The sequence below is a fragment of the Styela clava genome, chromosome 9 (assembly GCF_964204865.1).
Source record: "Styela clava chromosome 9, kaStyClav1.hap1.2, whole genome shotgun sequence".
Taxonomy (NCBI): Eukaryota; Metazoa; Chordata; class Ascidiacea; order Stolidobranchia; family Styelidae; genus Styela; species Styela clava.
Genome location: NC_135258.1, coordinates 2,129,624 through 2,143,761, shown reverse-complemented (window position 1 = coordinate 2,143,761; position 14,138 = coordinate 2,129,624). Strand labels below are relative to the sequence as shown.

The 14,138-nt window shown below is 38.1% G+C and overlaps 1 protein-coding gene across 2 annotated transcripts in view; it reads right to left on the bottom strand.

The window, feature by feature from the left end:
• Positions 1-14,138, bottom strand: part of LOC120339016 (host cell factor 2-like) — a 36,083-nt gene that overhangs the window by 14,184 nt on the left and 7,761 nt on the right. For both annotated transcript variants that reach the window (XM_039407055.2, XM_039407056.2), the window contains exons 8-15: positions 13,347-13,494; positions 12,389-12,494; positions 11,455-11,578; positions 9,608-9,717; positions 7,874-8,140; positions 7,291-7,359; positions 6,266-6,347; positions 278-330 (exon numbers count right to left, since the gene is read on the bottom strand). In XM_039407055.2, the coding sequence (XP_039262989.2) occupies positions 278-330; positions 6,266-6,347; positions 7,291-7,359; positions 7,874-8,140; positions 9,608-9,717; positions 11,455-11,578; positions 12,389-12,494; positions 13,347-13,494 (959 nt within the window). The remainder of the gene's footprint in view (positions 1-277; positions 331-6,265; positions 6,348-7,290; positions 7,360-7,873; positions 8,141-9,607; positions 9,718-11,454; positions 11,579-12,388; positions 12,495-13,346; positions 13,495-14,138) is intronic.

Sequence of the window (14,138 nt, the reverse complement as noted above, 5' to 3'; positions counted from 1 at the left end):
CTATCCTCTTCAGTTATAAGTTTGATTAATAACATTAACTTCAAGTTGAATTTGTAGATGTTTTATGATGGTGGTAATACCGAAAAACATCAATGGTTTCCAGCTGCAAGGCTAAAATATAAAGCATCAGAGCTGAAGCCATTGTACTTTCTAACAGCTGTGATGTCTAACTCCCCAGCTGTGATTTTATCAGTACTCCTTCTACTTTTATTTAAGGGCTCAGGACCTTGCTTTGAGCAATCTTGCACAGAAAAGAGAAAATATTATTCCAACTTACCTCTTTGATAACTGCTTCAGTGGTGGTTGGAGTTACAGATGTTGTGGTCAGAGCTGAAAAATAATGACAAATGAGCATTATTATATCCCAGTAATTTAAATAATTCGTGGATTTATCCATAAAAATTTTGTAGTAACTATTATGTCTAGTGCAGGGGTCGGCAACCTTTTGTCGCTCACGGGCCAAAATTAAAGGTTGCAAGTCATTGGCGAGCCGCACATATTTTTAGAAAGTTAAAAACCGAACGGATGACCGATGAATCACATTTTTCAACACAGATCAGAGGTTAAATTTTAAGCAGCGCGCGAAGACTGACCATTTGAATATTTTTTGCGCCAATAAACCATTTGCACTTAGCATTAACTTTTTCGGCGTTTTGTTGCCATTTGTCTAAATTATAATTAAATTATAGGCTCAATAAACGAGTAATTGTGACTTATATACTTGGAACGGTATAATATAATTTAGTCTACACATAAAATCTTTTGCATAAAGAATATAATCGACAAAACAGCCGTTTTGTTACTATAATTTAGTGAAGCGTCGCGGGCCGGATTATATTGCTCCGCGGGCCGTAGGTTGCCGTCTAGTGCTTCCGCAGCATCCTAAGGTTCCCCCAGCATACTTTGGGGTTCTGCAAGTTTCCATTCAAATAACAAAATGGCCAGGAGCCCCGATGACCTCGCAAAGGTAATGCATACAGCCCACGATACTCCCGTAGTATGTGTACCAGTTCAGGCTATAATTTTATTCCAAATTTCCTTATTTTAGTTCTATTACGAGTTCGGAGACTGTCTGTGTTAGCTAAGTGAATATACCCCCTGCCCATAGGTTTCAGTCCCTTTACACAAATTGATGTAAAATAGGCAAATAAAATTAGTTACCTCCATATTGGTACAAATACTTCTCGAGTTCCCACAATTCAATGTTTAAATTATTCACTGCAATGTATTTCGATGAAATGATGTTATATTGTCTTTTTTTTTAATTTTTGAAAATGAATCTCTCTATATCTGAAAGTCTATGTGAGGGGTGCACAACCTTTTTGCTATTGGCGGCCACATTGCATTTATTTGTATTCCCTACGGACTCCAGGGGGTTGATGAGTTGATGAATTTTTTGGCTTTTATGACGTCATAACCGCGTATTTGACCCATGCGAGGTGCAGTCTGCCCAATTATGAAGTATGTATGACTATTTGGAAGTATAATATTCGCATTTTAAATGGATTTTTCTTTTCGGTGGACTTATTCTTGAGCAGATATATTGCAGCAAGTTGCACAACGGTTGCACATTTTTGAAAAAAAATCGAAAGTAGGGAAAAGGGGGGCCTCCCCCATTTTCTTGTCCCCAAAAGTATAATAGAACGTCAAAATATTTTAATGAATTTATAGAAAAAGTTTGCAAAGCATAGCCGCCAAATCCTGTATTTTGAAGTTTTTTTGTTTTTTGTTTATAGGATTTTGTATGTGGACGGCCGCATTATTTTTTCACGGCGGCCGCATGCGGCTGTACAGCCGCAGGTAGTGCACCGTTGGTCTATATTATTATATTCATATTGTTCGAATACAATCAAATACAAGGTTATAAAATAAACATATAGTGGGTGTATTTTATTAGTGTTTGTGACCACGGGTTCGGCGCAAAAATGTTGTTTCACATTTTTTTATGATAACTAACATGATCATTTGATCAAACGAAAAGGGATTCCTTGCATTTATTGGGGTTCCGCTCTACAGAAAATGGTTGACAACCCCATTGTGTAAACCAGGGGTTCTCAACCTTTTCTCTGTTAAGCACCCCCCCCCCCGAGTCACGAAACAATCAACGCGAACCCCGAGTATTCAGACACCAAACTAAATTGTGATATATTGACTAACAATTTGCTGTAACGACTGCCAAGCCGTGCTTTTCACATTGTTGCATCACTATCACAACAACGCAAGATCAGAGGAAATGTACGCTGAGTTTTAATTGGCACTTATTAGGTTTCCCGCTGCTTGTCAGCAGGGAACCTATTGTATTCCTGTGTTTTATTATTATTATTATTATTTATTTATTAGGCTTCCCGCTGCTTGTCAGCAGGGAACCTATTGTATTCCTGTGTTTTATTATTATTATTATTATTATTTATTTATTTATTTATTTATTTATTTTTATTATTATTTTTTCAAATTGGTCCTACAAACTTGAAATTCACCTCAAATGTGCAGAAGTTCTCAGCTAGCAATAAAATGCAAATTTTATGCATGAGTGACCACGCTTTCACGCTCCAGTGAGCAAAACGCGTTTTCAGTTTTTTTGCGATTTCTCAAAATTGATACAGGCTATTGGGTTGAAATTCATAACATTGATTAATGGACATGTTCCGGATACGACATGTCAAGGATACGCATGAGTGACCTCGGCGATACGCTCCAGTGAGCAATATAGGATTTAACATTTTCATCTTCTTCTCGAGAACGACACTACTTAGAGACTTGAAATTTACATCACATGCAGATAATAAGTCCCCCATCATAAATTGCAAATTTTATGCATGACTGACCACGCTTTCACGCTCCAGTGAGCAAAACGCGTTTTCAGTTTTTTTGCGATTTCTCAAAATTGATACATGCTATTGGGTTGAAATTCATACCAATGATTAATGGACATGTTCTGGATACGATATGTCAAGGATACGCATGAGTGACCTCGGCGATACGCTCCAGTGAGCAATATAGGATTTAACATTTTCATCTTCTTCTCGAGAACGACACTACTTAGAGACTTGAAATTTACATCACATGCAGATAATGAGTCCCCCATCATAAATTGCAAATTTTATGCATGACTGACTACGCTTTCACGCTCCAGTGAGCAAAACGCGTCTTCAGTTTTTTTGCGATTTCTCAAAATTGATACATGCTATTGGGTTGAAATTCATAACAATGATTAATGGACATGTTCCAGATACGATATGTCAAGGATACGCATGAGTGACCTCGGCGATACGCTCCAGTGAGCAATATAGGATTCCACATTTTCGTCTTCTTCTCGAGAACGACACTACTTAGAGACTTGAAATTTACATCACATGCAGATAATAAGTCCCTCATCGTAAACTGCAAATTTTATGCATGACTGACAACGCTTTCACGCTCCAGTGAACAAAACGCGTCTTCAGTTTTTTTTACGCGGGAAGCCTGTTAACGCTGCACGCAGCTCTAGGTATTATTTATTTTTATTATTTTTTTTTCAAATTGGTCCTACAAACTTTAAATTCACCTCAAATGTGCAGAAGTTCTCAGCAAGCAATAAAATGCAAATTTTATGCAAGACTGACCACGATTTCACGCTCCAGTGAGCAAAACGCGTTTTCAGTTTTTTTGCGATTTCTCAAAATTGATACATGTTATTGGGTTGCAATTCATAACAATGATTAATGGACATGTTCCGGATACGACATATCAAGGATACGCATGAGTGACCTCGGCGATACGCTCCAGTGATCAATATAGGATTTTACATTTTCATCTTCTTCTCGAGAACGACACTACTTAGAGACTTGAAATTTACATCACGAGCAGATAATAAGTCCCCCATCATAAATTGCAAATTTTATGCATGACTGACCAAGTTTTCACGCTCCAGTGAACAAAACGCGTTTTCAGTTTTTTTGCGATTTCTCAAAATTGATACATGCTATTGGGTTGAAATTCATAACAATGATTAATGGACATGTTCCGGATACGACATATCAAGGATACGCATGAGTGACCTCGGCGATACGCTCCAGTGAGCAATATAGGATTTTACATTTTCATCTTCTTCTCGAGAACGACACTACTTAGAGACTTGAAATTTACATCACATGCAGATAATAAGTCCCCCATCGTAAACTGCAAATTTTATGCATGACTGACCACGCTTTCACGCTCCAGTGAGCAAAACGCGTCTTCAGCTTTTTCACGCGGGAAGCCTGTTAAAGCTGCACGCAGCTCTAGTTATTATTTATTATTATTATTATTTTTTTTTCAAATTGGTCCTACAAACTTGAAATTCACCTCAAATGTGCAGAAGTTCTCAGCTAGCGATAAAATGCAAATTTTATGCATGACTGACCACGCTTTCACGCTCCAGTGAGCAAAACGCGTATTCAGTTTTCTTGCGATTGCTCAAAATTGATACATGGTATTGGGTTGAAATTCATAACAATGATTAATGGACATGTTCCGGATACGATATGTCAAGGATACGCATGAGTGACCTCGGTGATACGCTCCAGTGAGCAATATAGGATTTTACATTTTCATCTTCTTCCCGAGCACAACACTACTTAGAGACTTGAAATTTACATCACATGCAGATAATAAGTCCCCCATCATAAATTGCAAATTTTATGCATGACTGACCACGCTTTCACGCTCCAGTGAGCAAAACGTGTCTTCAGTTTTTTTTACGCGGGAAGCCTGTTAAAGCTGCACGCAGCTCTAGTTATTATTTATTTTTATTATTTTTTTTTCAAATTGATCCTACAAACTTGAAATTCACCTCAAATGTGCAGAAGTTCTCAGCTAGCAATAAAATGCAAATTTTATATATGACTGACCACGCTTTCACGCTCCAGTGAGCAAAACGCGTTTTCAGTTTTTTTGCGATTTCTCAAAATTGATACATGCTATTGGGTTGAAATTCATAACAATGATTAATGGACATGTTCCGGATACGATATGTCAAGGATACGCATGAGTGACCTCGGCGATACGCTCCAGTGAGCAATATAGGATTTTACATTTTCATCTTCTTCTCGAGAACGACACTACTCAGAGACTTGAAATTTACATCACATGCAGATAATAAGTCCCCCGTCATAAATTGCAATTTTTATGCATGACTGACCACGCTTTCACGCTCCAGTGAGCAAAACGCGTTTTCAGTTTTTTTGCGATTTCTCAAAATTGATACATGCTATTGGGTTGAAATTCATAACAATGATTAATGAACAAGTTCCGGATACGATATGCCAAGGATACACATGAGTGACCTCGGCGATACGCTCCAGTGAGCAATATGGGATTTTACATTTCCATCTTCTTCTCGAGAACGACACTACTTAGAGACTTGAAATTTACATCACATGCAGATAATAAGTCCGCCATCATAAATTGCATGATCGCTTCCCCGCTCCAGTGAGCAAAACGCGTCTTCAGCTTTTTTACGCGGGAAGCCTGTTAAAGCTGCACGCAGCTCTAGTTTTTATTATTTTTTTTTCTAATTGGTCCTACAAACTTGAAATTCACCTCAAATGTGCAGAATTTCTCAGCTAGCAATTAAATGCAAATTTTATGCATGACTGACCACGCTGTCACGCTCCAGTGAGCAAAACGCGTTTTCAGTTTTTTTGCGATTTCTCAAAATTGATACATGCTATTGGGTTGAAATTCATAACAATGATTAATGGACATGTTCCGGATACGATATGTCAAGGATACGCATGAGTGACCTCGGCGATACGCTCCAGTGAGCAATATAGGATTTTACATTTTCATCTTCTTCTCGAGAACGACACTACTTAGAGACTTGAAATTTACATTACATGCAGATAATAAGTCCCCCATCATAAATTGCAAATTTTATGCATGACTGACCACGCTTTCACGCTCCAGTGAGCAAAACGCGTCTTCAGTTTTTTTTACGCGGGAAGCCTGTTAAAGCTGCACGCAGCTCTAGTTTTTCTCTTGTAGTTACTTTCTTTGTTAAAGGATTGAAAAAAAGCAAGACACGAAAACTCGACTGTCATCCAAGTACCCCTGGAAATCTTCTCGTGAACCCTTGGGGGTACACGAACCCCAGGTTGAGAACCCATGGTGTAAACGGTAACAGACTGTCGTTCGTCACATTAAGCTGTCTTATCAGTATGTTCTCCTTATGAGATAAATATAAAAGTTCTATCCTTTCAAGTATAGACAATCCTGGGACCGCAACATCATAAATATAAGTTCGTACCTGTAGTTTGTTCCTCTTGCTTCAGTTGAGAACCGACAACCAATCTCTGTACTCCTCCCCCTGTTGAGATCAATTTTACTCCCTGAAATATAAACGAGAATATCGGTGAGAGACCGAAGACTTTTCGATCGAAAGTTAGGGGATCCCCAAAACAGCGCTCTTATTCCATAGTGCCACCTTGTGTCCCATCACTAATTGATTAATAACTCTCTGATTACACGACATAATTCGCCCAAAATCAATAGGCTTCTGGTACGACATATGATAAACGGACATGCAAAATCTGGAGCAGATTCAATCTCGCTTTCGTGAGATATCGCGTGCATCTAACAGACAGACATACAGACAAACACCTATCAACATACTTACCGATTAAAATCGATAAGTAAAAATTTAAGGACCTCCTGAAGTATGCGCACCAAGTATGCTCACTCAGGTTGTGTACCAGGTGAAGGTTCAGGTTATGCGACATCTTGGTGCGCATACTTCAGGAGTACCAAATTTAATTTGTTTTTTTCATGTTCTGAACAATTGCTGATACACTTATACACTTGCAAACAAAATTATACAGAAATACATTTGTGTTAATGTGCAGCAGGGATCTTGAATTAAATTGAATAGTCAGCTGTACTCTTGCTACAGCATCCTTGTATTATATAAATCTGAATCCAACAATATTTCTTTAGTTTTTCCCCATTTACTATAATTTACTTCCTGGGAAAAATCCCATCAGTTGGGAAACACTGCTTTACATCTTCCAGTGAGGAAAACTAGGAGAAAATAAACTCTTTTACAATAATGAAGCCATTTTTTGCAAAATAATCCACAAAATAAGCGCAATTTTGAAATTTAATCATCAACACTCAATAACCACAGAGCATAATTGCCACCAGGTATATTCATATCGATGATAAATAAAGCACAACTGGTGTTAGCAGAACGATTTAACATGCCAAATTAAATTTTGCTGACACTGGTTGTGCTTTATTTAACATCGACACTCATTAACTATCTCATACACTCACTTTTGGTAATCCATCAGCTCCAATAACCATTGGTGTCACTCCGCCGACCCCTGCACTCTTGATTACTACCTGCAAAAGGTTGTAGAAATTTTCTGATAACAGGACAAGAAGCAAGTAAGGGATTTATACGAGCAATCACTGATTATGTATAGCAGCAGTTCCCAACCAGAGGGCCAATGGCCCTCTTGAGGGGGCCATGATAAGGTTTGAAGGCGGCTACAGTGTTAGGCAAAAAACATTAGGCGATTTTACTTTTCTATTTACCAAAAAACTTCCTGTTTTCCCTAGTTTCATTGCTTGATAAGGTTATTTCACAGGGTGTTTTCACTTTGTTGAGCATGAATTGTTTGAACATAATAGGATTTGGAATCCACCAATCAAAATAACACTATGAATACCACTGGAATGATAAACAGGGGGCCATGAGTGCTACAAGCCTCCGAAAGAGTCCTTGAGCCATAAAATGTTGGGCACCACCGCCCTACTCAGTCATCAATAGTTTATTTATCCACTGTAAACGCAAAATTCATGTTACACTCCTTTTCCCAAATGTACCACAATATAGAAATTGCACAAATCTTACCGGCTGCCCTTTATTTGCTGCCAAAACATTCGTATTGGTATTTGCAGAGGATGATAGAACTTTGGTTGTTATGGTAACAATCTTCTGTTGCCCTTGGTTACCAGTTATACCTTTGATCGGAATTGTTTTGATAATGGAGCTTTGTTGAGATGATTGTGGTGTAACAATTGAAATTGGCGTTCCTCCCATCCCACTGGTCGACACAAGTTTCACAAATGTTCCCGGGGCCGCCTTGCTTCCGTTCTGTGGATTCTGAATCACTGTGACCTGAAGTGAAATGAATCATTGGTTAGAGTAGGATTCCACAAACTTTTTGGAGCGCGGACCCTTCTTTGTAAATCTAATTTTTGACAGACGCCCATTCTATGTCGTATCAATTTCTAACATACTAACATTGAATACTGGCAAATCGATAAGATTATGATCTATTTTAATATGATTCAGACCCTTTTAATATCCTTGCAGACTCACTATGAAGTCATCACAAACCCCCAGGGGTCAGAGGATCCCATTTTGGGAAACCTTAGGTTAGAGCAGGGGTGGGCAACATACGACCCCGCGGGCCCACACTCTGTCATGTGGTCTGACGCATCAATCCCGAAAGTTGCCGATCGCTTTACTTTCACCGCACTGTCAGTGCGAGCTGATGAAATAAACAATTGCCTTTGTGAACAAACAATTGCGTTAGCACACTTGTTAAACCAACAATCTAAGGTCAAAGCAGAGAGCGTTGTAAACATTCCCCACTACTGTTATCAGTTATATTTAAATTCTAAATATATTAAGTTTTATTAACCATGGAATATCCCAAGAAACGTAAAGTTGACTGTGAGTGTTGAGCATTTAATAAAGATTGGATACCGAAGTATTTTTTGTAATAATCCGGCCCGCCGAGGACTTCATTTTCCCACATCTGGCCCGCTGACTAGAGAAGTTTCCCAGCCCTGGGTGAGAGCAATGACTTTCAGTAGGTACCATTTGCAAAGGCTATATTAATTTATATTGAGTGTGAAGGGGGCTCCTGAAGTATGCGAACCAAGATGGCGGACATCGGAATGTAATATGTGTACTAGGTTAGGGTTAGGCCATAATTTTAAGTATAAATACTACGGGAGGCTCTTGGCTAGTCTTCGAACTGATAATAGGACTAAAATAAGGAAAATTGGAAATAAATTATGGCCTAACCCTAACCTGTTACCCATGTTACGTTCTGATGTCCGCCATCTTGGTTCGCATACTTCGGGAGCACCGTGTGAAGTATTTCTTGGAATAACTTGAATGCAAAACTAAATATTTTTTATAGATGAACGGGAGGAAGGTGCAAAATTTTTGAGTCTTTGAAAGGGACCACAAATCATCAAAGTTTGGAAAACCTGGTTAGAGTGCTGGACCCAACAAAACCTAGACTGGTAATTAAGCAAAAGTCTGTTATTTGCCATAAGATTGAGCCATATTCTTGGCCTTTGTGTTCTACTGGTTTATAAAATCCTGAATTTCTGACTGAGTAAGCTAATTGGAAGATTGTCAAATTTATGTTAGCATCGCAGCCTAAAAATTTTGGGCTCTATTCTGTGTAATAAATTTGTTAGATTATGCCAAACTAGAAAAATCTCAGTTCTCACTAAGCTCTTTACTGCTTGCACAGAGCTTTGTTCAGAGAGAAGTAAACCAAAAAAACGCTGAATATGCGAAGTTAAATATTAATGATATTAAAATATATCATGTATTTCCTACCTTTGGCATCCCAGTAGTTATCGGAGACTTTACCAATGTTATTGTCTTCGTGACTCCTCCAATAACTGTTGTCACAACTTGTGTTACTTTCTGCCCCACCTGGCCAGGTGCTGAAACAAAAATTAAATGTACTTTAGGGTATATTTTAGTTTCAGTCCGTTTTTAGCACCTATTAGTTATTTCATTTTTTCAGGTAATTCGTTTTCGTGTTTTTCAGTAGGTTTTGTATAGTTCCCGTATTTTAGAAAGAGCTAAGGCAGGGTCGTCCAACCTTTCTGACCGAAGGGCCAAATGCGATTCACTAATAAATTGCGCGGGCCACTTAACGTGGTAGTCATGTTCTAGTTTTGCTACACTGACTACAGGTTAATGAACAAACAGACAAAACCCTCACACCAAACTTTCACAATTATTAGAACAATAAAACTGTTGTTTCCCAACCAAGTTTCGCCAAAGACAAGCCAAGACGATTGATCATTTTTATCACAGCTCTTAACAAACCAATGCCTCTAGTCATACCCTTAACAGGGGCAATGGCTGCGAGCTCCGCGGTAATTTTATATCATCATTAACTCCCCGCAAGAAAATCGCCAATTTGCCAACTGAGCAGTAAACTAGATTTCAGTGCTTTTGTCGAGCCCCAAGAAATACGATGAAAATTTCCCCGTTTTTGCAATTAAAGTTTCCGCTATAGAGTTTCCAAGCTCTTCAACACGACTAGTTTCGGTCTGTCATGACAGGCTATTTTTGCAAACACTTTTTATTTCCGGTCAAAAACACTGGCAACCCCAACAATACATATATGATATACATGATACATTCATTAACGAATTCTTTGTCTGAGAATGGCTTTGATTGTTTTGCGATACCATCATATAGGGTAGAAAAAGACCAAGAGTGTAAGCGACTATGTATCGATATCTCCTCTCAGTTGGTTTCGATTCAAAACGGCACTCATGAATCGTTTGAAAGGGCTGGCAGAGCGCATCTCATGAAAATAAACAAATCGTTCGTATTTTTCATCTTTGTATACTGCATTACTCAAAAACTTTTTTTATTTAATTGTAAAAATTCAGCGCGGGCCATTCGAAAGGCTTCCGCGGGCCACATATGGCCCGCGGGCCACGGGTTGGACGACCCTGAGCTAAGGCCTTTGAATCGGTTCATTTTCTATATCAGTGGTTCCCAAACTTTTTAGAGTCGGGACCCACTATTTTTCACCACAGCTTATGGCGACCCATTTAACTTTAATAAAATAATAAAACATTGATGAAGGAAACAAATTTATTTTCTCAAATTGAATTTTCAGTGAAGCTAGTGAGAAAGATGAGCTTGTTTCTTGCTATTTTCCATAATAGACTTGACATTTATTTCAATTTCAGGTAGTTTCAGACGTAAAAAAGTGAAAAGTTGCAGTTTATTTCGAAATTTGCTTTCAAATTTGCTTTGCCACCGATCCTAATAACCAGTATAATTAATCAAAGCTTTCTACATCTTTTCACGACCCACTGAGATTCTTCTTGCGACCCACCAGTGGGTCGCGACCCATAGTTTGGGGACCGCTGTTATATATTAAGAATATTTCGATTTTTTGACAAGTATAATTTGATCAAATGTTAACGAGCTTGAAATACCAAATCCTAGAATGAGAATTCTTTAAGTCATAATGGTGCTGTATTGAAACAAATACACACACAGGGTTGTAGAAAGCAGAAAGAAGGCCCTTCCACAGCCTAGCAATAGTACCATTGCCACACTTTTTAATTCGACATAACGCCCTTTAAAAAAATCTTGGCTGCGCTCTTGTACACATTCATAAAATACATTAATCAATTCTCATTCCCCACCTTTCTTGACTGTAATAAATTGACGTGTTCCAGCAGGTGGTGTTAGAGGTTTTGTAGCGGTCCTGACAAATGTTAACTGGGGTTTCGATATTGTTGTAGTTGTTCGAATAGCGGTTGGTAGTGGCTGCAAAACAAAATTAAAAAGTAATGACAAATCAGAATTTTTTTCAGTGCTCCCGAAGTATGCGAACCAAGATGGCGGACATCGGAACGTAATATGGGTAACAGGTTAGGCGATCATTTTTTTCCAATTTTCCTTATTTTAGTCCTATTATCAGTTCGAAGACTAGCCAAGAGCCTCCCGTAGTAGTTATACCTAAAATTATGGCCTAACCCTAACCTAGTACACATATTACATTCCGATGTCCGCCATCTTGATTCGCATACTTCGGGAGCCCCTTTTTTTTCAGTTTTGACATTGACCTAGTTTAGTTGCACCATGGAAAGGGGTAGGCATGGTGTTTGTGATAATTTGCTTGCAACTAAAATGAACTTGAGTCTAACGTTTTAAACACAAGGCCATTAAACATTGGCTTACTGAAAGATTCTGTACGCAACATGGCAGCCCCATTACACCAAAAAGCAGCAGAAATATTCGAGGAATATCTAACAAGGTTAGTGGAAATCAGATAAATGTGAATGTCATGATGACACTTCCATCATTAAAAATTTGAATATAATTGGTCGGCCTAGATTTGGAGTTCTCAAACAGGAGTAATTTTGACTTGTCTTGATAAAATAAAATAAAATATTTGGCACAACACAAAATTTGTAAACAAAAAATGATACTTTTCTTTACTACATGAATAATTTCAACAAAACTGTAAATTATTAGTTCACCCAACCATTTTATACCTACGCTACAGCATTACTTTTTTCATCCATTTATGAATTTTGAAAAAAATTTCAAATTTCTTGTGTGGGTTATACTCACTGGATTGACTTTAATACTAGATGGCAGCATAGTGACTTGTTGGGGCTTTGCAATTTGGGGAGTGCTGACTTGTGAAGTCATAGAGCTCAACATTGACAATGGAATCCTGAAAAACAAACCAATATGTATATGTAGGTCCAAGTCAGTGTAATGGAAGTCCTGGAATATGAATTGATCACACATATCTCATTTTTTGAGTTGAAAAGAAAGTAGAAACTTTAAAATAGAAAATCCAATAAAACTCGCACATTTCAAATCAAGATTTGAATTTTTCGATAGTATTGAATTAAATCTCTATTAGTACACAATGTTTAGCGTATTCATTTTATGCATGGCACCAATTTAATGTATGACAGCAAAAGCAAAAATATTGCGCCAACTTAAAGTAGGGCACAGGCATCAAGAATGGCACCAAATTGGTGTATGACACTGACATGAAGTAAGGCACCAACTTAAAGTAGGGCACTGGCATCAAGCATGACACCAATTTAAAGTAGGGCACCACCATATACATATTGTGTACATACGTGGGTGCTCCCGAAGTATGCGAACCAAGATGGCGGACATCGGAACATAACATGGGTAACAGGTTAGGGTTAAGCGATAATTTTTTTCCAATTTTCTTTATTTTAGTCCTATTATCAGTTCGAAGACTAGCCAAGAGCCTCCCGTAGTATTTATACCTAAAATTATGGCCTAACCCTAACCTAGTACACATATTACATTCCGATGTCCGCCATCTTGGTTCGCATACTTCGGGAGCCCCCATACGTGTATATTGTCTCAACTTAGCACATGGCACCAACATAAAATAAGGCAGCAATTTCAATAAATATGGATCAAATTACCAAGTATGGCACTAATTTGAAGTTTGGCATCATTTTCTAAATATGGCACTCAGATAGATAGAATCAGTATTCTACAATCTTCAACGAAGGGGGTAGGATAAAAAACTCACGATTTCACTGCGGGTATCTTCTGTGTTGCGGCTGCCGCTGCTGCCAAGGCTGCAATTCCACTCATGTGTGACGCTGATGATTGTGATGTAATAGTAGAAGATAATCTCGGAGCAGTGTTGACCAGACTTGTAGCCTCTGGTTTTGCTTCTAAAAACAAAATTTCGATTTTAAGAATAATTTGAAAATTTGTTATTCTTGAGCATTTGAGATTTGGCAAAAAATCACTAACAGTAACTTCTGTAAAATAGAATATAAATCAGAATGGTTAAAAGTCATGTATGTATGCAGGAGGCAGTGTTCCCTCTAAGAAAATGATACACTGAGGAAATGTTCCCTCTAAGAAAATGCTACACTGAGCAAATGTTCCCTCTAAGAAAATGCTACACTGAGCAAATGTTCCCTCTAAGAAAATGCCACACTGAGCAAATGTTTGTTTTACTGAGCATCAATATTTTAACGCTGAGCAGAGTCTACAAACCTTGTTAAATATATAACAACAGAAACATATTATCAGAAACTGAATGAAGTACACATTTAATTTGAGAATATAGAACATTCTAGCAAGCTATGATTTGAAAACTGATGTTGCAAACGTGCGGAATCCAAATTTTACTGCGCTAACAGTCTGGTCTGGTGGTACTGCGCAATGGAGCAGTTGCACATCTTGGAGGAAACCTGGGGGTAGAAGGTATGTATGTATGTTTATTTGCCTCAAAAATGTAACAGTATCTGCATAAGAATTAAACAGTAAAACAAAGACGGGATACAGGTTCGAGACCTTACTGGCCTAA